A 25,179-nucleotide genomic window follows, 5' to 3' on the forward strand; every position below is an offset into this window, starting at 1 on the left:
CTTTCCTTCCAGCATCCACTGGAGGATGCTGAGTCTTTCTAAATACTCTGCCTGATCTGATGTGTCACATCAGAATTAAAACTTTAAGAATCCCTGAGAATTCTGATTTAATCTAGGAAACCACTCCCAGCTCACAGTGTGAGAAAGAATTGCTCCACTTGTTACAGATATGCCAGCATTGCTTCACCGTGGGAAACTGTTTCAGGCATTTTGGTTTTTAATGGCACTCTGGGCATAGATGCATGGAACATGCTCTTTATTTCCCCTCCTCTGTACAGTGCAAATTGACAGTTTTATCATAGAAATAAAAAAAGAAGTATCAGCATTCACTCATTATAGCTCTTCCAGTTCATCCACATCATAGTTTTTTCTTCTCAAAGTGAGGAACAATTCCAGCGTCATCCTGCCGCAGACTGCTGYCTTCTTCGTTCATTTTCAGACTCTCTTCTGCAAGCTGGGATAGATACTTCTGCAATCACATCAAAAACAAAGCATCTGTACAAAAGCTGAAGAAACTCGACACAGGATGCTTACACCTCTTCAGAGCTCTTACACTCTCCCAACACCTCACAGGGGAAGAAAACACATAGAAGCCCTATTTTGGTGAAATTTCAAGCCAGGTAATATAGCTGTGTCAGACAAACTACTTTAACACACGGGGAGCCTAAGAAGTTCAGTGATTAACTCTGTGCCATAAGGCGAAYTGGTGACAGAACCAGGAGGACAACGACCATGATTCCTCATCAGTCTGTGTAGCTAGACCTCACCTTTTCTCCTGGCAAACATAAACTGACTACTTACTACTCCCATAAACTATAGGGCAAGGACTAACACCATTAAGTCAGCTGAATTATGCTAGGATAAAACTGGTGTGACAGAGTAGATGGAGTTTCTGAGTCATAATTTAAAGCATATACATTACATTTTCAGACATATACCATGTTCATGAGAGCATTTTAAGGGAAGAATCAAACTCAGTAACAATTAACGCAATTTAGCAATCTGGCTCGAGCATTTACATATATTGTGTTGCTTTAAGATAAAGCATTTCAGAGCTCTAAATACCCAGGGTGATTTGAAAATACAGAAGTGGCCAGTGAGGCCTTGAACCTTCTGGCAGTATTCTTAGTTGGCAGAGATGCACACAAAATGGAAGATGAACTGATGTGTGCCTGAAAGTGGTGCACAAAGCGTTTATTCAAAGTCAACTGACGTAGGAACAGAATGGAAAGAAGCTTCTTCACCAGCACCTAGTTTTGAGAGACTCATGGGAAATACCCATACAATGATGTAGAGATGGTCTTATTAATGACTTATACCCATTGTTACAGACACACACCACATGCAAGAATAACTGACCTGAGTGTTATTAGGATCCTAAAACTCTCCTTTCGAACTGTTTAAGCATTCTGGTTTGTTTTGAAAAGGCCATTTCAAGTCACTGCAAAACACTGTCTAGTTGCAGGACTCCCCCAAGCGGAGTTTACTCTTTGACATCCATGGAGAAGAGGTGGAATGAGAAACAGGTGTAAAGAAACTAGGGACTTTCTGGGTGTGCTAGAACAGGTTGTCTCAGGTAAATACAAGTTTTGGAGGTAAGAGGTACATCTGAAAGGGACTCAGTAAAGGTTCAAGGTAGGCATACCTTTGACAAAACGATGACTACACCCCTGTTACTCTGAATAGAGAGATTTGGCTATGGAAATTACACAACTCTTAATCTTGATCCTAGAGTACAAAATTCCACATGGCTGAAGGCCAGAGTAAATGCTACTGTAGCATACAGAGATATAAAAACTGTAAAGGTTGGGAGGAGTGTTCCGTACTCCATGAACTGTAATAAATCACTAACACTTGTCATTGGATCAGATAAACCATGCTTTTTGTTTTTTAATAATTACCCACCAAATTAAGACTGAGGTTTTCAAAGATAATAAAGGGCTTAGCACCACCTTTGGTGGATCTTAATGTCAGCTATCACGAGTAACACAATCACCAGTTTTGAAGTTCACAAACCAGAAATTCAGATTATAATAAAATGGCAGTAAAGGAAGAAATATTTTTCTTTTAAATACAAGTTTTTGATGAATACTGCAAAAAAACAGAGGAAAACAAAATAAAATGCTGCACTGATTTGCCCAATGGTAGCTTACACTAGATGAATCTGAAAGCTTTTTGTAGTAGTGGTGGGAGGGATGGCCAAATGGTGGGTTTTTTGGATATTGAAAATGCAGTGGATCTGTAAATACAAATACCACCTGGGAAATTATTTGTTATGCTGAAGAGGATGGAAAATTGCAAAAAGTCTACCAGGCTGGTGAAGAAACAGTTGAAGTTTTTTCCAGTGATTGTTATTCTTCAGGAGGCACCATACACAGATGAAGTTGACTGTTCTACTTCAAGACAAAATCCTCATCTTTATGGAAATGAGGCTTTTGGAAGAAATTTGGCAAATAAACTGTTCAGCTTGTGTAAAATTCCAAACATTGGTCTTATATTTTGGATATGGTTCCAAGGAGATCATGTGAAAGACAACATGTAGCAAATCAAACAGAAAGACGCATAGCCATGAGAGCACCTGGGACAATGTTGTTGTCACTGGGCAATGATATTTGTAATGTAGACATGACAACAAGAAGACACAGGCTGCAGTAGTACTCCCATAGGTTAAGATATGGTGAAAGTTAGATTCCATAGCTCTTAAATTGGTAGGTACACTCATTAAATTGCTTCATCATAGGAGAAGACTGAAGTTTCTTGCAGAGTGCATAAATGAGCCATACTACAACAAAAAGGGTTCTAGTAATGCAGAACAATTATTTTAAATTTGCTGTGTTTCCACTTGAATGGACAAATGTTGTATGGTTATTTATCAGACATTTAACTTCCTCAATTTAGTAAGATAAGAGCTACGGCTCCACAGAACAGAGTGTTTTCATTACCATCTTTGACAGATTTAATTTTAACTGGTCTTGCAGTCTTTGTGCTTTTATCTCAAGTCAGTTTTAGAAATCTACCACAGTGCTCATGGGAAATGTCTTAAAGGTGAGAAAAAAAATTTTCTTCATGCTGACTTTGTTTTAATTGGACATGTTTTCCATGACTTTGACAAAATAATTTAGAAAATGGAAAAAATGCCTCTTCTACAGTGCCAGTTGCCGGGGCAGGGGGTAGACGGGCAATCCTTCCCTAAGCACCATAAGTTTCTTTGGGACAGACTCACATGGGACATGTGGCCTGCACCAAGTGGTGCTACCTTTGTTGAATCCCTCTGGATTTTCTTGTATGAAACACAAAAAAGACATGCAAACTGGGCACCTGTTCTTCAGGCTTACACTTGGAAGATGCATTACTAGCAAACAGCTGCTCTGCAGGCAAAATCTTTAAAAGCCAGAGGCCTTTGTATGATTAGAGCCAAGTAACTTCAGGAAAGCCAAGAAGAAAATTCTCCCAGGGAAATGATTTGACTTCCTGTCACTTAAAGAAAACTATTCACAGAAAAGTTAATACCTATTAGTCAGCTAGGGAAGGATGGCTATTGCTTGAAGAGAAGCAGAGCTCCAGTGTTTACGATGCGCAGGGGGAAGGAGCAGAGAAAGAAGAGGCAGCCTTGTTCTTTTATGCCTTTTGCTGAAAGTGTGCAAATGCCAAAGGCATTGCTAGCAAATGTGTCTTCTGCAGTGTCTGCACCACTGCACACAGGCAGAGACTCAACGAGATGAGGGGCAACGCTGCCTCTTCTGAGGAGTCCACCACACTGGGCAGTTAATGCTCATGCTGTCATGAACTGCAATGACTTATACCAGCAACTGGACATCTGAAAAGTGACCAAGGTAGGGTTTTTTGCTTTAACTGCAAGTGCCCGGGGTCTCTGTGTGCTATTATCAAATATAGTGGTATAGGTTTACTGAAACCATACAAGTAATTACACAAGAAATTACACTCATCTGCATATCCTAATAGAAATTATTCACTAGTGGTGCTCTGTGCTGTTCTGTAGAAGAGAGAGATTTCTGTGGGTCACAGGAAATGCCCTGGATACCTGTGCATCATGTAATATTGTGTGATGAAACATGCTACAGAAATTCACATTAATGCAAAAATAAAACTAGCATCCTTATTAAAGAAGTGGCATGTTTAATGCTAATGAAATTAAGAAATAAGAAAGGCTGCTGGGCTCATTCCCAGCGACACCAACATCTGGAACTCTCAAGAACAGAGAATTAAATGGTCTGAGTTGCACGCTGTGCTGGTGACAAGGACCAAATATAAACGAAATGAGAAAATGATCTCCTGGACCCATTTTATTTATGATTCATAAGTTGATTTCAAGGACCCAGGAGTGAGAGATTAGTGTGCTAATATTCACAACTACTGCAATGTCTTGCTTATGTATACTTATCTTCTTCTGAATTCTGTCCACACCATAAAAAGTAATTTTTTACAGCACTGTGGAACTTGAAGGCAATCCACCCCAATAGCTAGYTGTCAGCTAGTTTCAAGACTGTTTTTACCTGAAGATTTTTGTAGTGAACAGTACTTCTGCAGTGACTTGTCTTTGCTGTCTCTTCATTTGTGTAGAAGAGTCCACAGAGCTTACAGTAAAACCCCGTTCTGGGCACCACAAATTCCACACCTATAGAGAGATTTTTGAATTACATTAGGATGTCAGTTGAAACCCTTCCCCCAACAGTAAACTTGCTTTTAAAGAAAAAAGATGCTATTTAGTTAAGTGACATAGATTTGAAGATTCTGAATACTGAATTCTCTTCTTTGATTTACCTAATTTTGCAATACTGACCCGCAGTTTAAAATCATGTGCATTGCAAATACACCTCGCACACCTCCTTTCTCAGATAATATATATATATTTTAAAATGTACCTTCTCTCACATAATATTGACTGGAAACTTCACTGTGTAACTTCAAATGCTGGAATAGCTACAGTACTTATTAGTGGCAAATTCATGCTTAAGTTAGGCAAATTATCCTTAAAGATGTAGTTCTCCCAGGTGTTTCACTCATGACCAGTGTTCACACAGTATAACCAATACTTTTGGTTATACTAAAAAGTATAACCAACACTTTTATGACAAAGACTTTTGAATTACTAAGTACTGTTCATACCATATGTCTCAGACTTGTGTCACCGTAGGGATGTGCGTGTGCCTGCCCTGCGGTCTCAAAAGTGTTAACAGCAGCCAAAGCAACTGGGGCTCCCCAGGGCTCCCCAGGCTGATTGATCCTGCTGCTTTGTTACTGCAGATATTCCCTGCATCAGGCTCAGGTCAGAGACAAAGTTCAGTCCAAGGGAGCTTATTTCACCTCATTACTGATATTAATGCTACCTTATGCCGTTTATCTGGAATGAAATTAATAATGATCTAGAATTGAGAGCCCGGTTTTTTCAACAGCCACTGCTCTTTTATACACACTGTCCCTTCATTCTCCTCACATGTGAGCTGAGAAATAAACACAGCAAGTAGCCTTAAAGTGACATCTTGTTGTAACTTCTAGGTATTGCAGTGGGCGGCATCTCCTGCGGATGGAGMGGGACCCTACCTAGGGGAATGCTGAGTTCTGTGAACACGTCCTCTTGTTCCCAGCCTGGCGGAGAATGGGTTCGCTTAGAGTCTACCTCCGGGTATTCAAGAGATCTCATTTCCAGGTACCTAGAATTTGCTTAACAAATGAACAAATGTATTGAATGAAAACAGTTTATTCATTTAAAGAGACATTCGTAAACTTCTTGGAAATACTTTCTGGGTGGAGCCATAAATTAAGTAAAATCTGGAAAAATGCTTTTCTRTTCAAACAGGATGCCTACTCAGTGCAACTCACAACAGCAAGACTACACTGATGCACACACCCCTCTTTCTCCCAGTAGATCATTTTTCTGTTCCTAACTGCACGCTCATTATGTTTTTTTCTTTGCACATTTTAAACTCTCAGTGGATCTACAATATTATACAGGCCTCTGGCACAAGCATGGTCAGACCGCAGCTCTGCAGCCACATGTGGCTCAAACAGGGCCCTGTGGCAGGGCTGTGCTGTACGACCAGAGCCRGAGCTGCCCTAACACAGGGCTGCTGAGAAAGCGGGGAGCCAGCAGGACCTGCTGAGCGCAAATCACCAAAGTGCCTCAGGAGCTAGCTGCATATGCAGAGCAAACCTTCCTCTAGCAGGACCCCCAGGGACCGCTGCCATGGAGCACTCTGCTCCCATCCTCAGCTCCCTAAGGGATGGGTTCTGCTTTATGGCTCCTGGCCCCTCAAAGATTTTGCTTTGTGGCCAGCAGGGATGGGATGTTTGGTCACTGCTGATCAAAATTAACAGACAGGCAGGAGATTCAAGGTATGGAAAACAGTGAATTGATTTGCTGAGGAGGATAAAGCCAGTTAGAATGATGGACATTCTCCCTTCCCAATATGTGAATTGCTTTTATTAAAAAAAAAGAGAAAGTCGCTATCACAGAGCAACAGAATTACAAATAAACTGGTCTGATTCCCATTCTTCAGTTCTTACATCAAAGAACTGGTTTCCTTACCCTGACAAAATTCCTCTTGCATTGCAAATTTCACCTAGATGAGGGATATGTTTTCTCATAAAACAAATATATTTTTGCCCAAACCAAACCCTTCCTGCCTTTCAAGCCTGTAGTTCAAAGATCTGCAATTTCTGGCTATGAGAATGAAATTCTCTCCATTGTTTTAAATACGCCTAGTACATGATTTAAAAGAAAATAATATAAAATCCTGACTGGTTGGCTTTCAAGTTAACTTTAAGCCCATCGCAGGTTTCCAGCTCTGCAGAACAGATCCTGGAAAACCCGTTAGTGTCAGATGGGTGTTTGCAGGACACCCAGGGCCTTTGCTGCAACTTAAGTCCTGCCTAAGTTGATTTCTAGGCCTCCTGAACTGGCAGCTGCATTAGCAGAGAGCCTAGAGCCCGAAGACCCTGCCTTGCACCAAGGATCCCAGACATCAAGTCCAGGCAGAAGCCTGGGAAGCACAAGCTCCCCTGGAGTTTCCAGGTTCCCTTCCAAGAAGTTGGAAGCTTAGATGCTGAAAACGCCCAAGTCACTGTCTCTTGGGATACCCAACTCTCATGTCAGCTGACTGCCCGTGAAGTGGGCAGCCCAGGAGAGCCAGCTGGCCCAAAAGCCTGGAAACTTTGTGGTCCCCAGTCCCAAGGAATTCGCAAGGCAGTGTTATCTCCAAAGGTGCAAAGCTTGGCAAGCTGTCTTCAGGCCAGGCAGATGAGTTTTGAAAACCAAGTGAGTTTCAAACCTGTCCTGGTGGAAGAAGTTTGTTCAAAGTGAGACATTTACATTAAATGTTTCTGCATTTTCTGGTGGAAAAATGGCACACTCAGGAAATTTCCAGCAACTTCTGTTCACAAATTCTTCTCCATCACACAGGCTACAGTAACAACCAAAAAAGAGCATTCCTGGCAAACATGATATATGCTGTTTTCCACTTCCTTTCATTATGCCCAGTCCATTCACTTGTGTTTCATTTGAAGGAGTGACAGGGAACTGAAGTGAATTTTAGACACTCAAGACTTTTTTTCTGACAGCAAAAATACTAATAGGCAGCTATGATTACATTTATTGGCACTATCTCACAGCATGTCATATCAGTTATATTAAAGGCAGCATGCGGTAGATAACAGAAGATGATAGGGCAAGTCCTGACAAAAGGCATGTATTTGTGTGAAGAGGGACCAAGAAGTAACAATCTACAAATGATTTCCATGTTACTAACACTTCTGTACAGCACGTAAGAATACCCACCTTGACTAGGAGCCAGCCAGACATGAGAGAGACCTCTCTGCTGACCTTCAGAGACTGTCACTCATTTCATTGACAATTCAAAGTAAATTTAGCAGGGCACTGAAAGACTTCAGCTAAACTCATGTGAACCTTGAKTTGACAATTATAGCATCTTATGCCTTGAAGAAAGCTTGCAAGCTGCTTATCATGTTTCCTTTACACTATTCAGCTAAAAGCCTCTAATGATTTAGCTTGGCGAAAGGCAGTGGGGTTCTTTTATTGAGCTGCTCCAAGGACAAGTCTTGATTCTATTAGCAACATTTATTCTGGTTAGCAATAAATTTCAATCTACTGTCAGAGAAAACATGCAAAGCTCTCTGCAGGCTGAAAAGAAAAAAAACGATAGTTACCCTTGGCCTCTGAACTCTCTTGGCTTCCATGTCTTGTTTCTTCACCCGCGTTTTTAACAAGCATTTCCATGACTTCTCTACTCTCAGCTCCTTGTGATCCCATCTGTTTGTAATCATCTATAAATGTGTCAGGGAGCTGGAGAGTCTCTTCTTTCAACTGAACAGAAGGTATATGGTGATCTTCAGGCTCTAAATGAACGTCAGAGCTTTTATCAATTTTTCCTTTCTTCTGCTGGTGATCAGACTCCTTGGCAGGTTGGTCTTCTTGTGATTCCTCTGGCTTCTGCTCAGGGTCCAGTTTTAGACTTGATGCTTCAGTAACCGCATCATCATCCTCATCATCCTCATCATCCTGACAGCCACTGGAAGAAGCTACACTGCCCTTTGCTGATCTGAAGTTTGTTTCTAAAGCTTTATGGGCAAATTTGTCTTCACTCCTGGTTAAGTGGCTATGATCATTTTTCAGTTCTAACATGGYTGACATACAGGGACATGTTTCTGAGATGGCTTTATTTTTTTGATCAACGGGTACTATTTCTTCAAGCTCAGTTATATCAGGCTCCATAATTAGATCATCTTCTCCCACTTCATCTACTGTCACTAACTCCTCCATGTTAGCAGGATACCAGGTCTCACCTTCTATCTCACTTCCACTCTCCCAGTCTCTTTCCTGTCACGAAGATGTAAAAAAATTTGAGAAATCAGTGATTACAGATCATCATTGTTAAAAGTGGGCTTTGAACATCAGTAACCAGGGAAAATTTTGAACTGGCCATGCCTAACCCCTCTTCTATTCTAGATCCAAAGAACAACATGCCTTGGTGCTATGATTTTAAACCTTACAAGAACAAGCAATCTTTTAAAAATAATCATATAAGCTTCACTTTAGGGAGATCCTGTAACTGCCCTGGGGAAGAATGACTCTTCCGTCTCCCACTTCCTGCTTTCCTGTAAACAGCAGAACAAGGCACAACCTGTCACACTAGTCATACTCCGCTGTGTGACCCCAAGGAAATTATCCTCTCCCCTTTCTCTACCTCCATCCCAAGATGACCAGAAATAGGCACCACAACGAGAATATACTGAACCCCAATCTAGCCATTGTAGCTTTTACTTTGCTGGATTAGGTCCTTTAATTTCCTACAACGACTGAGAAAATGTGGCTACCTTCTGTAGTCATTTCCTTCCACCAGCAAGAGCCCTCTGCCAGGGACTGTGTTGGTAGAGGTTGGCCTAGACCTTGAGAAAAATCAGTTTTACAGTTATACTCAAAGGTTTATAATCTGAAATACCTCATACATGCAGTTATAGACTTAGGATTCTCAGACACTAATATTGGATTTCAGAAGAATTAGAATTATAAGGTATATATGACTTTCAATACACACTTGGTGCAACTTAGATTTCAAGTCCCAGAATCATCGTGTGCACATAATCTATTAATAATCTGTATTCCCCTTCTGTGTAGCCATTCCCACACTTCCCCTCCTAGAATCCTAAAACAGCACAAAAACTCTGGGAGTCGACACCGTTCTTGCCAGGAGATCAGTTTTCTACAGCAACAGATATCAATAGCTTCCATATCTGACCATCAATCCATGACCCTAGAGATATGAAGCTGGAGGAATTCCAAGGACATTGCTGTACCCTACTGCAATGCTGCAGCAGGGGTGCTATAAAGACATCATCTAATTAAAAACAGAAACAATCAAAAGAGGCTACTATCTATAGTCTATTTAGGGCTGATATTCTGAAAAGTTTTCATTGTTAATCTCCTCTTTCTCTACTAAGTGACCATGTCTCCTACGTTTGGGCACAGTTTGCAAAGTTACACAGTTCATTTGGGCATACGTTACTTACAGTTGCCAGTGCCAAGGGCTATGCATGTGAAGCAATGTACATGGGCAAAGAGCAACTAAAAAAAGAGCTCTGGGAGTTCAGAAGAAGCTACTCCTTAAAGCAGAGGTCAAGATAAGGCAAGTTAATTTAGACAACCCTCTTCTGTAAACTGTCTACATGACTTTCTTTGGGGGTTTAATAATTCAATTAGGAAAATGTGCTACCAAATCTGGGTTTTCACTCACTTTATCGTGGAAGGTAAACCAACAATGTGCAACTAACCTTCTCTTTTCTTGTGTTTTCCAGAATCTCTCCAGATTCTTTTCCTTGTTTATTAGCTGAAGGCGAGCTCTTCTCTGGAACTTGCTCCTTTTTTCCAAGCTAAAATAAATACATTATATACACATATAGCAACACACAGTGGTGTTTCTATTATGTTTCTATTCTTCTATTATGTTTCTATTCTGGGTCTACAGAAGCAAAGTCACTCACACGGTCACATTCTTTATTTCTAAAGTTTATGCAAGTCAACTGGACTGTGGGAAAAGACCCAAGAATTGGATTCCATTAGCAAAGCTGCACAAATAAGAATTAAGAAAAAGAAATTGAAACAAAATTAGAGAGATGTAATTTATATCATAGAATTGGCTGGAAGACAGGTGGGGAAGAATGTGAATTCATTAAAATTTCCAGCCTCCTCTCTTCTGTTCTCTACCCACATCTGTTATGTTGGCTCAGACTTGGTTAGGAGAGCAGCACTGTTAAAACTCTGCAAAGACCTCAACTGTTTTGTTTATTAATGTTGGATCAGTCGAGAATGCAACTGCTTGCACAGTTCATACTTTGGAAGAACAAAAAATCACAGTATTACCTAACACTTGGTAAAAGAGGGATGGAGCAAAAGTGTGAGTTCAAGAGCAGCCAGCTCTATTACTCCCTATTAAATTGTTAGCAGTAGTCCCCAGAGAGGTGTGCCTTTAACAGTGCCAATTCAAAATGACTTGAAAAATATACAGAGGAGTGTGCGACACTGGTGATTCGGGAAGCTTGGTCTGACATTTCTGTACATAAGAGAGAAATATCCTCCCAAGGAGCCATCCATCACAGTGAAATACCAACCAAAAGAGAAAGATGACAAAAGCTGGTACGGACACACGTCTACGGCATGAGATAGTGTTGCTGCCTGTTACAGAGACTAGCTGAGTTACATGATCTAGAGATCTCTACCAAGCTTTCCCCTGCATGAGAAGAAAGAATGCAAGGTCAACTAAAGACAGCCCTGGCAACACAAAGTCGCAAGCGACAGATGGACCCCAGTCAGCATAGCAGCTCTGCAGCCTCTGGTGCCAGCGTCCCTGTGGGCGGATGGAGGGAGCGTATCCCCAGGAGGGCCTGGGGGAGGCAAGGTGGCCATAAGCCAGTAACAAGATCCCCGTAAGGTGGGGACATGAGCATGAGCTGTGCTGGGACTGAGTGAATGAGGCATCCCTGAACCATTCCCTCTCCACTCCTTCTCAGAGGACACTGTTACTTCACCAACTGGGAGTTTTATCCCAGACATCTCATAACTTTATGGGAAAGCTGATTCAATGCTTCTGCCAAGGGGTCTCTTCCACCACTCCCTTCACTCTGCTGTTGAGGGTAGGAACATACAATTACTAGATACCAGCTGCTCTGCTGAGCTGACGGAAAAAAAGTGTCACATTGGATTTAAAAGTTCATTCCCCATTTTGGCAGTATAACGACCAATTCCCTGTATTTTCCTACAAATATTTCCTATCCCTGTAAAGTACCACTAAATTCCCAGATAACTTGCTCCACATCACAGGCAGGGGAAAGGACGTGATAGATGCAGAGAGAGCAGCTGGAGCGGGGAAACACACAGGCTTGGAAGAGAGAGCTGTGAGCCAACTTGTCCCTACATATACAACCTGCATGCAAGCAGTAGATTTTCATTTGGTTTTGTTTTCAGTTGTCCGTCCCCATTTTCTTACTGGTTACCTGGAGGCTCGGTGCATGAAATGGAAAGATGACATCCAGGTACCCAAGATAGGAATGCCGTAAGAGATCTGCACAGATGGGCGCAAAGAGGTGGATGAGATGGCCTCACAAGGTCTCTTTTAGGAATATATTCCCTGATTACATAATGGTAAAACCTTGCATGTCCCCAGCACCACACCAATAACAACTGGTCTAAAATACTTCAGAAAATACACTATTTCATCATTTACCTTCTTTGTACGTACAGTTTGGGATCTCTATTTACCTCATTCTCAGGAGGCTTGGTTTCCTTCACRTCACTGCCTTCAGCAGCAGCATCTTCCTCTTGGTCTCTGTCAGCTTTCTTAACTTTATTCTTATCGCTGAGTTTTTGCCTGGAGCCCTCAGATGCTTTGCTGTGCTTCTGTTCAGCCGTCTCCTCCCTCGCAGCRTCCTCACTGTAAGAATGTCTCCGCTCCCTTAACTTTGCCTCTTCCTTTCTCTTAGATCTCCCAGGTAACTCCTGCAGCTGCCTTTGAAACTTGTCGGATTTTGACTTAGAGGTTTTTCTGTAATAGTCATCTTCCCTGCTCTTGTAGCCAGATAAAGGGTGAAGGGAGCCAGGAGAACCACTCCTTGAATATTTTTCCCTGTGCCCTCTGCTTCCCTCAATCCGTTCATCCAAATCAAACTTGTCCAGCTGTCGGGAATAATGTTTCCTCTCATGTACCCATGTGTCAGTCCTATCCCTCTTCTCGTCCCCATTYTCTCGCCATTCTCTGCTGTCTCTTTCCTCTTCCCTTCTCAAATACGGGGACTGATCCCATGACTCTCTGCCGTTCCCCCAGTCTGTCCTGCTGGTTCCCAGTGGGCTGTGGGGTGAACTGCAGGAGGTAAAGCTGGGAGTGTGGGATCTGGGCGACAGGGAGCGGCTTATGGGGCTGCGAGAGCGGGGCCTCTCCGTGCCATACCTGTTGCAGAGAGAGAAGGCAGCTGTGACTCTGTCTGACCCACTGTGATCCACACTGAGTCCTTGTACGCTGGGAACACACCGGGAACTACACTGATAYGTGTGCACCTGAGACCATCGGGGACAACCCCTTTAACACCCCAGGCCTTTCGCATAYRTGCACTGCACAGCCGCAGGCATAGYGAGCAGGAGAAAAGGCAGTGCCATGCTCRTAYCCACAGAGCTTAACCAAATCCCCACAGATATATATTCATTCATTCCTAAAAACCTCTCATAGGGGTTTAGCATTAAAAGCTTGTAATATGTGAGTAGCCTTACAACGACAGCCTGCTCAGCCATCTAGAGCGTCTCTGAGGCAAAAGTGACCCAGGTCACCTGTTTAAAAGGAGACGTTGTAAGATTGTGATTTCTCTCCATTTCTGCTGGAAGGTCCGGAAACTACTAATGGAAGCCAGTCTGATCAGAAATACACCCAAATACATTTTAATCTGAACTGTCTCTCTAGGTCTTCCAGCACCCCTAGCCTTTACGCTTCTCATTCAAGGGGGAGGAGAGGTGAATAGCTTGATTTGTGTGTTCTTCAAATGCCAAGTGAATTTTCTGAATAATAATAATCATCATCGGTAGCAGTAACTGGTAAAGAGCAGTGAGTAAAATATTTAATTTGTTTTCATAACATGCACAGTTTCAATCTCATCTTATTACCTAGGTCCTGCACCTGCTATTCTACCCACTTGTATCTTTTCAGTGATTGGAAATGAAATCCAAAATAAAGAAAATGAGATGGAGAGGGAAGCACACAGACAAGGCTTATTCTTATTCTACTTTCAGGCTACAGATTTATTCGAGTCCCAATCCCAAACCATGCAGAAACTTTCTGCATTGCCCAGACTTGCGGCCCCCTGTCCAGAGAGCAGGGAATACCCGAGGTCAAGCCAGCAGGCAGGGCTGCCACTGCCGAGAGTTACCTGTCTGCTTCCCGGAGCAGGTCCCTCTCCCTCTGCGAATGGATGTCCTGGATGATAGCAGCCACGTTCTTACCTGGTTTCTAAGCAAGACAAAGGCACTGTTTAGCATGCTGCACTACTCTCCAAGCTATTTTAGGTGATGCATCCTGTAAGAAACAGCATTCATGCATCATTTCATTATACTACCATTGAGAAATGTTTGGATTCGGTGTTCTTGTTACAGTCTTTTCTACAACTGGTATCTCAATAAAATAATCAAAGCAGTAAAATGGTACAAATGGAAAAATTGCTCTGTTACACTGTAGCACTGTCTCCATATATTTCTATAATAGAAGAAAGGCTTCTATAATAGGCTGTGAAAACTAGCTTGTACATCTCTGTTAGGCATTCACTACAGTATGTTTTCTAGGAATTGGATGCAAGAGGAAATGAATCGGACCATCATTCTAATACCTGAATAAAATAGATATATCAGCCTCTCTCTGCCCCTAGGAATGAACTGCCTTCACCTCATTTCAGGGTTTAGCTCATTCTGGAGTATGGCACTAAAAGAGTATGTGTAGACACAGAAGCTTCAGAAAAACAAGGTGCAAGAAAGATGCACACAGGAAATGTTGATTACTTTAGACTGAAGATCATTTACAAAAGATGCACTACTCCAGACCGGAGTGCATGCAATTCATCAGGCACTTGGAGTATACGCAGCTGAGCAACATTATCATGCAAGAACTCAGAGCAGGCTGTAGCAGTAAATAGTTCATGCATGTTCCCTCTTTCATGTTGCTGTCCTTTAAAAAAAAAAAAAAGAAAAAAGAAAGAAAAACAGCTTTTGCTAAGGCAGAGAAAAATAATTCCATGACCTGAAAAACTGTCACTGGAACTGCTGAAAATCTTCCTGAAGTATAGCCAAACTGTTGCACTCGGCTAGGCAATTCCTGTTCAGCCCCTACGCTAAGATGTACAGTCTCCACTACCTTACCCCTGAATGCCTCACAATACCACAATAAGAAAGACTGTCCCAGTTCATGGACTTCTGGCAACTCCTTTAAGTCTCCTTAAACTCTTATATGCATACAGGAGAGACAGAGATTTTTTCCAAAGGTGAAAGCAGATCATCTGAGTTATTTATTTTTCCTCAAAGCTCATGAAAGGGCTCTTAACCTCTTAACTTGGAGCACTACAGAGTTATTTTATAAAATAACCTTATGCTGTGTTGGGTAAGATAATATGAAGCCTTTCAGCTCTGCATCACCAGTTCCAGTCCAGGTCTTCATAAGAAACRTTATTTCCATAGCATTATATATGACAGTACATAAGCTCCCATAAATAAGCTCTCAAGAGCACTGATTTTTGGAGATCACTCAGGTGTTCACATCACAAGTGTCACACTCCCTACAGAACGTCCAAAGACCAAATATTCCTCTGCCCTGAATCTCTGTAAAACGTCTCGCTTTTCAGGTAGTTCAGTTACTTCTTGCTCAGTCACAGGAAAAACAAAAACCAAATACTCAGTGTGGTGCTTAGCGCTGCCTCCTCTGCCAGGCATGGAGATTGCATTAACAGCTCGAGCACGCAAGCAGTGGAAAGCACTGCACCAGGCTTGATGCCTGCCTAGAAGGATGGGACCCTCTTACTTTTGCTGAGCTATAGCACTTCGCACTTGGCTGTGTTTTAGACCTTTGCTAGACAAGCAATTGGGGGAGCCTGCTCAGAAGGAGGCTTGGAAGGGAATTTTGAAGTAATGGTATGAGAAAACCAGAGAAAATGGGATCTCTTCAAATGGTTAAAATGCAGAACAACAGCAAGCAGCTAAGTATATAAGATCATTAACATACATTGATTAATTTATCTTTCTTCATTTCTTTTTCCAAAATATCAAAGCATTAATTAGAAATCAGTGTTCAGCAAAGATTTTTAGATGTATTCTTATGGACACGCCATGGTAACTCAGGAATCTGCTCTTACCTTCAGCTGCAATTCCTTGTATCTTTTAGACATCCTAATAAGTAATTTGTCATCATTTATCATAGCAGGTTTTTCTTTGTAGTACTGCACCATGGCTTGTGCTGCTTCACTGTAAGCCATTTCCAGAAAGGCCTAGCACAAAAGGGGAGAGCTTTAAAATCTACTACATATTAAAAATACAGAGTATAAGAGAGAAAAGGCAGCTCAATAATTTTCATTTGGATTCTTCTTATGTAAAATTTGCTGGTAGTACAGAACTGGGTAGCTTTTAAGTCCTGGAACTAAAATAATAACACATGATCCTCTGCTCACCCTCCTTTTAACTAAAAATAATGGTTTCAGCCCAACTATGAAAGCTGATATGCAACTTAAAAGCACAGATTGAAGAAGCCAGTTCAGTTAAAATCTAAATGACTGGAATCTAATCTTTCTTGATAGATGAAAACATCACCTTTTCCCAGCTTCGCCACTGGTCCTTGCGCTCGTGGCGAGCTGCTGCCAGGGTGCAGAGCTGCCACGCTGCAGCACGCGCTGCTCCCAAGGCTGCCGGCCGCAGAACCACCCAGTATTCAGAGAAAAGCAGAATACCAGGACGTGAGGAGCCAGAGCAACAAAAGCCAAAAAGAATAAAAAATCTGAATGCTGTTAAGCAGCACTTTTATTTACAGGAAAATTGTGTTTGATGTGACTTTGGTTCAACTGACCGACGAAAACTCACAGCTGTGTGTTGACTGCGTTTGGAAACRTGCTGGGATCTCACACATCTCCCACTGGAGTGAATTCCACATCCATCCGTTCTGCCTGCTKCGAGTATGTGAGAGAAGATTTTCCCACTGCCACCGCTAGTAGGCTTAACCTCCTGGGGTCTAAAACCACCTTGAAGGTTGAGCTCTGCCACAACCTGGTGCAGATTAAAGGGGTGAGCGGGCAGCAGCCTCCTCCAGCACGCGTGCTCCAGGTCGCGCAGCGCAGCCCTGCCTTGGGGGCTCTGCTGCTCGCCCCTGCTTGCACCACTGCCCGACCTGCCTTTGCTGGAGCAACAGTTCAGCCTCGGGAGGGCAGCTGAATCAGAACAGGGTGTAAGTGACTCTTCCCTGCCTCGTGCAGCTCTACAACGATGGGTGAGAAAGCAAGAAATACTCCAAAACAGAACCACAGAAGTTKGAAAATAACCCTAACAAGTCACTGGGAGAAGGCGGCAGAGTTATTCATATTTTTCAAATTAAAAGAAAAAAAAAAGTATATTTTTACAACATTTCTCTTCTTAATTCAGAGATTTTTTTTAAGCATGCCTAGCAGGACAGTGGGCATGTTTATGCCATCATGTCTTTCAGAGAACAGCTTTTTTATAACTTCAAGAGCAGGCTTCATATACTTACGTTTCTGTTACAAAGAGCTMTTCCCCACAGATTTATATGTCAGTACCAGTGGCCCCAAAGGTGCCGTACCTGGTTAGTAGACTTCATGAGGATATAGTTGGTGACTTTCCCAAATGGAAGTCCCAGATTAATGACATCGTTCTCTGTGCAGCTTCCCTCGGGCAGGTTGCAGATGTGAACCACTCGACCCAGTGTAGATTTCCTCTGGGGAAACTGAAAAAAAAAACAAAATACATTTTTATCTTAGATATTCCAGCTACTCAGTAAGACCTTGCATTTCTGCAAAAAATGAAATGTTCTGTTCTGCTCTGTGTACTTGTTATTAAGGACAAATATCCTTCTTTAAAATCTTATAGTTTAACATCCTAGTTTAAACACATCCATTCCACATTTCCATTTGTATCTTTAACTGAAGCACAGCTCGCAATGGAGTCTCCMTGCCAGGACATGACAAAGTCCAGACAGGATTTCTAGGAGAGAGGCTCTAGTTCCAACAGGTTTAATGATATTTCCACAAAAGGTAACTACAGGGGTATTCAGGGTACCAGGGGCTGAATTCAAGTCCTTCTGCTGTTCTCTACCTAAATATATTTCCTTTTCTTTGTTTTGTTACACTTGTTAAGAGATGGTATGTTAAGCACATATAGGATTGGAAAGATTTAGCTGCTGTTCTGACAAATACTCAGCAGTGCATTAAATCAGATCACTGGAAGATGTTACCACCTCCCCAAAATTTGCAATGACTTAAATTAAAATGCTGTGCTGTAAAACTGCAATAATTCATGCTTAGGAAGCGGTCAGACACTCATACTACAGGAAGGGATGAGCTGTACCAGGCAAAAAAACCTTGTCAGCTGATTGAAGTTAAACTGGCTCCATTCATTAATTACAGCTGTAAATGACAGCCAGGAAAGGAATAGCCACCTTCCATAGCTGCACTCGGTAACTGAAAGGAGCTGTTACGTGTTGGGTACTGAGCGTAATTTTTAACAAGTTTATAAGTTAACTTTCCCTGCAATCAGTTTCTACAGGGTCTTGCTAGTGCACTTGGGCAGCTACTACAAAGATAATCTGTTGAACAAATTATTTGATGCATAACATGGAAATGCACCTCATACAGTTTGCCATATTATTTCCCCCCTACAATTTGGTATTTTTTGTTATATCTTTTTTTTTTTTTTTTTTTTTTTTTTTTTTTTTTTTTTTTTTTTTTTACCATTTCTTGCTTTCTTGCTATTCAAACTCTTTATCCCTTTCTTGATCTTTGCGTGAATCTTTTCTACAGGTAATAAGAAAATTGAGAGTCCCATCCCTGCGCTGCCAGTGGCCCTCCACGCCTGAGTGAAGGCTTGTAGCACTCTAATTGCCTTTTGTGGAGGGATAGAGTTATTTGCAAACAGATGGCATGTAGCAAGCTCTTCCAGAAATCTGAATACTTTGTTTATGATACCTGCAGGGTCAAGTATAATCTCCCACTGCTCAGTTAAATGGCAGCAGCTTAGCTGAAAGTGAATACTACCGTGCAAAGGTGTGATAAATTATAAACCACCTGGGTTGTGGGGTGAATAACAGCTGGTAAACTCAGTCTTAACACCTCTAATATAGCTCCCTGTCTCCCCAGTGAGCTTCTGAAGAAAAAAGGGATTTACAGTGCCCAGAAAAATCAAAAGYTATTAGTTCTTCTCTCTCTCATAGTAGGGCAGATCATTCAGAAGGAGGACTTCTGCAGGCAGCTTAAATGACAAACAGCGACAGATTCTAAGGAGAAATGATACTGGTGTTAGCAGTAATTTCATTTGCTGCTGGCTTGACAGACTTGATGAAAAGGAGCCTTCCTCCGCAGCCGCCGCCGCCACTGCACCTCTGACCTCGGAGGCGGCTGCTCGGCTCTGCGCCCCCCCACGCTCCTGCCTTCTGCGCCAGGCGGGCGCGAAAGCTCCCGCAAACACCCCGTCGCAGCAAAGCAGCGGGGAGCAGAACTGACCCGATTAAACAAATCTGGGTGACATTTCTGTCAATGTTGCCTGGGGCAAACTGCAGCGACACGAGGTCACGAGCCAGCCCAGGTTTCCAGCATGTCGGAGACCACGGCAAGATACACACAAAAGCAACGAGGTGAAAATGTGAACCGCTGGATTACGGCTGCTGTTCCACAGACACCCTAACGTGAGCCCTGGACGTCTCCAGCATTAACTGTAGATTTCCAAAATATGCTGAGCTTCATTTTAACCCTAACGCCTTCGTACTTGCATTATGTGCATGAGGAGTTCTTATTCTTGTGATTTCTGTTCTTTTATAATCCCTCTGCTTCCTCAGTGTAAGAACCACTTTTAATGTTCGCTTCAGTCTGGCACTTTTTGCTCGCTGGGGTAGCAATTCAAGCACGCACTAGAAGGGACGCACCACTGGGGACCTGGGTCGAATGCTGGGGGGACTTATAAACTGAGAACACGAAGGCTGTGCACCGAAGCAAACCGAAGTGGCAGCAGATGACATAAATAACACGCTAAAAAAAAGAAAAGAAAAAGAAAAAAGAAAAAGCTAGTCCAACATAATGAATCACCCTTAACTGAACTGGGAGCCCCAAGCGAGTAACGGTTAGCGAGCTGCAGCCACTGCCTCTGCCGTTATTGCTACCTGGGAGAAGGATCCCAGCGTGGGGGAGGCAGAAAACAATTGCTACAAGGTAAATAACTGGAGAGACGACGGGTTGCTCCCTGGGATCAGTACTCTGAAAAAGTAAAAACTAACCCAAATCTTAATTTCAAGCTGAAGCTGACCCCCCTGGGTCAAAAAGTCCCACAAAATGAGGAATAAAGCTCTATGGGTAAACACACAGCAATCTATCCCCCTTTTCAGCATGGAAAAAAATCCACAACGAAGTTCTTATATGACCCAAACCAAAAGCATAAAAGAGCTGCAGGTAAATTTAAATAATAACCCTAATGTTTAGATTATTGTCTAAAAGGAAGCCTAAAACTGATATATTTTTAATTCAAGCAAGCAGAAAGTGGTTTCTACAAGGATGTAAACAGGGAGGTCAATCAGCTTAGATACTCACTCTTACCCCTGATGGAAGAGAAGAAAATGTAGGACCTGGCTGGCCAAAGGATCTTGCTGGTGTAGTGATAAAAGATGAGCCGACATTTGGTGGATAATCTAAATAATGGATTACACACATTTCATGAAAATCTTGACTCGTATTAGCTGCATTAATGTGCTCAGTAGGAAATGCTCCATTTATATAAGATCTCATTTTCTAGTTTTGGTACTAAATTATACACTGCTTTGTTGTTTGAAAGAAAGATAAATTCACACTTTAAAAGGCACAATCTTGCCTTTTAGTCTCTCCGTGCACATCTTCTACTAATTGTTTACCTTGAAAGCTTTTATCATATTTTATTTAATAAATATGTCCACTTTTCCCCCAAAGACTGACTTTCCTTTTAATTAAAAAAAGTATTTTTAGTTATTGCACACACAACCATTCACCTTCAATACTAGATGGGCTGAAAACTGATGCATTATTTGGAGATAAATGCAATGTTCCATCTCCTGAACTTAATACGCACCGGATACCAGTGCTGAAAAAGAAAAAGAAGAACTTTAGGAACATGCATTATGTGCCATAAATATCAGAAACTTAATTATTAGACAGTAAATTCCTGGTGTAAAGCCAATGAAATAAGGGATGCTCCATTAGAAATTCAGTTGGAAGATTGCCTCTAAAATAATACTTACTTATCTGAAAAAGCCATACATTTTTGGATGTGAAGACTTCCCTTAGTGTGCTGATCCCAGTCCTACGTTGAAACAAAGAGATGATGAGCACAGGAAAAAACCCTGAGACAAATTTACAAGCGACTGCTTCTCCATGCAGCTTACCTTATTCTAAAAAGCATACTGACATGTTGAAGATCAAACTGAAAGGTACTGGAGCCAAGTACGCTTTCACCCAGTACATTTACAAATACGTTATTTGTAGGTTAAACTGTCAGTTACTTTACAAAAGGAGATCTTCTCTCTATTGGTTGTTAAACCAATGTTTATTTCTATTAAATCAGTTAATTTATGCTAGCTGAAGAGCTCATCCTGCAAGGCACTGAGCATCCTCAGCTCCTTTAATGTCCATAGAAAGGGTGCTCAGCACGCAGGATATCCCCTATTCATTTCGATTGATAAGGAAAGCTTAGGAAATTAGGAAGTAAAGGAAATGCATTTAGCTTTTCTTTTTTTTCTTTTTTTTTTTTTTTTACATTTCTATGAACCAAATGAGTCAGTGTATCAAACACCAACAAACAGAGCAACCGAGCCTCACCGTGACGTTCCTCCCACTTTTAAACGCCTAACGAGAAGAGAGGCCAGCCTGCCCCAAGCAGGGCTATCTCACACCGCTGCAGCAGTCACCACGACAGACAATTTTGCAAGCAGCCGCTCAAAGAGCAAAAGGGAAACACGCAAGAGCCAAATACATTCAAACACCCCACAGCTAGAAGGTGTGCGCACAGCCCAGCTAATAAATATCCGGTTCCAATAGAAGATATTGGATTTTAAGCATCAGGCACTATTCCATTTGCTGGCTTTCTCCCTTCCTATACACAGGCTTTTATAACACACTTCTGTCAGGCCACCGTCAGCACGAAAACACATGCCCRTGCCATGAGGTACCGGTCCTGCGGTGCGATATAAAAAGTGTGATATAAGCCGCGTTCGGCCGGGCTCCCCGGGAGGGCAGAGCCACCCCAGAGCCCACGACAGCAGCGGGGCTCGAAGGGCCACCGGCTCTCTCCAGACCCGACCTACGACGGGATCCTACGCACAGGCTCTCCGGACGATCAGGAAGTTTCTTCTCAAGCGTAAGCTTGAATTTGGAGCTCCTGCGATGGYGTGAACATGGCCACAAAAAGCAGAAGGGGCCAGCGATGGGGAAGAACCGGGATCACGGTTTGCGCTACACGTCCTCAGCAGCTTCTGGCTTCCCTGGCAAGTTACTGGGGACCCCTGAATCCTGCATTTTTCTCAGGGCTGCTCCTCCTGCTTCCGCAGGAGGACATCCCAGCAGAGTCGTTTTATCAAAACGTGCTATTTTGTTGAAGCAAACCRTTTCCGCGAGGCTTTTATTAGGAAGGCTTTGGGATTAGGAACACAAGGGCAAAGGGGGAACCAGCTGACGCCGCAGATGTGCAGTYGCAGCGCTGGCTTGAGAAGCGCGGGATCGAGTCCAGGCTCCTCCCTGCCTGACTCGGAGCGATCAGAGSTGAGTAACGACTCGAGCCCGGATCTCGCATTTCTCACGCCAGGACCAAAACCTCTCAGCCACGGACTGCCACACATACACCTGGGTAATGCCCCTTCCAAGCCCATTAACCGAATCGCTTTTCAGGTCACGCTTCTGAGCCCGGGAAAATCACTCACCTTCGGGTCAAAGGTTTTTTTGTCGCATATGGCGCAGACGTGCGGGAAGTGAAGCGGGGCTACGCCGTGGAAGTCGTTCAGCTCGTGAGGCTGGAGCGACCGCGGGGGCAAAGCGGGTGCGTCGCTGCCCAGCTCCTCGCTCCGCCTCATGCGAGGGCTGCCGAAACTCTGTTTACCGCTGTTGAGCCTGTTAAAAGCAGGGGGAGCGACGGCACAAAACTTTGTGTCGGGGGTCGGCTCCTCGGGGTTGTACAGCTCGTTTCTTATTTCGTACTGCTGACTTGTTGATGGCCACACGCTGTCGCCGGGCACGAGGTCAGGCTTGTTTTGGCTGGCGAAATTAGGGATATTTTCCCACTGGTTGTTTGTACCGGGGCCTGGATCTCCCTTCTGATGGGAGTTGGCGTGCAGTTCGCTGGGGAAAGCCAGCGCCGCCGCGTGCTGGCCCTTCGCGCCCGCGCCATAGACGTCCTCCTGGAAGCCGGGCTGGCCGTCGTGCTCAGGCTGGCTCGAAGGGCCGAACTGACCCTCGTAGCGGACGCCGGCGGAGGAGGCGGCGGGATGCGGCCCGCCGGCCAGGAAGCCGTGCTGGCTGGACTGATCCGCGTCCGCAGCGTACGCCTGAGGGGCAGGGAYGTTTTGCTTGCCGTACTCATAAAACCCGCCCGCCGCGGAGGAACGGCCAGCCTTGCTCAGGCCCACGACCGCGGCCTGCTGGCGGGGAGCGGCAGCCATCACGCCCCCGAAGGGGCTCACGACGAGAGCRCTCGGGGTTTGGGCCGGGGCGCTCCCGACGGGCCCCAGGCTCCCCCCTCCTGGCGCTGCCAGCGCCGGACCCTGCGCGGGGAAAGCCAGCCCGCCGGACGGGAACCTGGCGTTAGCGATGCCAGGCCCCTGCGGCGGTCCCGCGGCGTGCCCCTGAGGAGCGTTCATCACRGAAGGGTGCCTGAGCTGGTTAAAGAGCGGCTGAGACATAGCCACTTTGGAGAGGACCTGGTTGAGAACGGTGGCCGCCGCTGGGTTGCTGGTCACCGCTGTCTGGGCCAGCTTTAGCCTGTGCAGCGTAAGCTGAGCCTGGAGCTGGGCGAGCTGAAGACTTGCAGGGGAAGGAAGCAGCGGGTTCGGGGTGCTGACAGAGAACGGCGTCTTCTCCAGGAGCTTGGCAGCGCTGGAAAGGATCGGGACAGGGGTTAGCTAAATCAACCTAAATTTTAACTGTGGTTGCTTCCTCCTAAAGCGTGGCATGGGATAAACAGCTACTTTTGGAGATCTAGCTTACCTAAACCCAGGAAAAGCAAGATGGTGATTAAAAGCAGAGCCTTAACCCATCCTCTTTGCTTAAGCATCCGCTGCCGTATCTTTGACTTATCTGTCTTCCTATAACAATTTGATTTAAAAGGATCTCTTGAAGTCCCCATTTCATCCTTCCCCACCCCTTGAGAGCTCTGGATTGGCCTTCAGCTCATTTAAAATATCTGTAGGATTCAGGCCTAAAACGCAGAACGACAGGGGCAACACAAGCCCTCCCAGACCACCCCCACATCTAAGGTTTTTGCTCTGTTTCTGACTTATGCAGCCTTTGATCTCCCTGCTGAGACGCCTGATTTTGTGAGGTTACCATCATGCCCACTAAGAACAAGGGTCACCCTTTTCCCACAGAAGAAAGAAACACAAAATGGGACTATAAAGCCAACCCAGTAAGTACTTCACACCTTACATATTTAGGAGGCTACGATACCRTCACACTCGTAATTATTTTAACTGTTTACAATTCTCATTTAATTAATGYTCACAGCAGCCCATTCTGTAAAAAAGTAAACAGCCTCCCTATTATGTGGAGGGCAATACAGAGGAGGAAAAAAAGCAAACGATTYGGCAGAAGCTAGAGCAAAAACTAATGTTAGAAGCACGAAGAAAAATATTTGTATCAGAGACTTGTTCAGCTATTTCAGAAGCTATTTCAGAAACAGAAATGGCAGCAACTAGAATGATGAACAAACCATCTTGAAAAGTTTTCACAGTTCAGCTGGGACSTAAGACAAAATTTCTACAGGGTCAGCTGGACAAAATCAAGGTCTTTCTAGAAACCAGAGGTGCATTGAGTGTTCTTCTTTAAGGCTCTTAAATGGGACGAATACATAAGGACTGCAACACCTGCTTCAATTCCTGAACTGGGAAAATAGACGATGGTTTCCGGCATACAGTGGTTCCCAGCTTTGGGAACAGCCCCTGGGAATAGCAGGGATATCTCCCCAGTTCACCCCCCCCCAAAAAAAAAAAGAAAAGAAAAAGCTGCCTGTGGACCTATAACAGAAGAAAAGATCATCCCAAATGGGTAAAGTCYAGCAAAGTTATAAGCGAGTGAAATCTTATAATGGAAAACGTTAGGCAACCGCCGCTCCAGGCAGCTGCAGCCACCCTGCCCGCGCTGCACCCTCGGAGGCCCCCTCCGGGGGTCGCGCAGCCCCCCCTGCGCATC

At 43.7% G+C, this 25,179-nt stretch overlaps 1 protein-coding gene across 1 annotated transcript; it reads right to left on the bottom strand.

Moving 5' to 3' along the window:
• Positions 1–358: 358 nt before the first annotated feature.
• On the bottom strand, positions 359–24,324 carry RBM20 (RNA binding motif protein 20). Its single transcript, XM_026069668.1, has 15 exons — positions 24,319–24,324; positions 22,701–23,894; positions 21,027–21,088; positions 20,778–20,869; positions 20,353–20,444; positions 17,355–17,498; positions 15,907–16,038; positions 13,942–14,021; positions 13,692–13,694; positions 12,290–12,974; positions 10,306–10,404; positions 8,185–8,854; positions 5,563–5,682; positions 4,515–4,636; positions 359–469 (listed from the first exon to the last, which is right to left on the bottom strand). The coding sequence occupies exons 1-15, from the start codon at positions 24,322–24,324 to the stop codon at positions 359–361; spliced, it is 3,612 nt and encodes a 1,203-aa protein (XP_025925453.1).
• Positions 24,325–25,179: the final 855 nt, after the last annotated feature.

The sequence above is a fragment of the Apteryx rowi genome, unplaced genomic scaffold, assembly GCF_003343035.1.
Source record: "Apteryx rowi isolate R43461 unplaced genomic scaffold, aptRow1 scaffold_3, whole genome shotgun sequence".
Classification (NCBI taxonomy): Eukaryota; Metazoa; Chordata; class Aves; order Apterygiformes; family Apterygidae; genus Apteryx; species Apteryx rowi.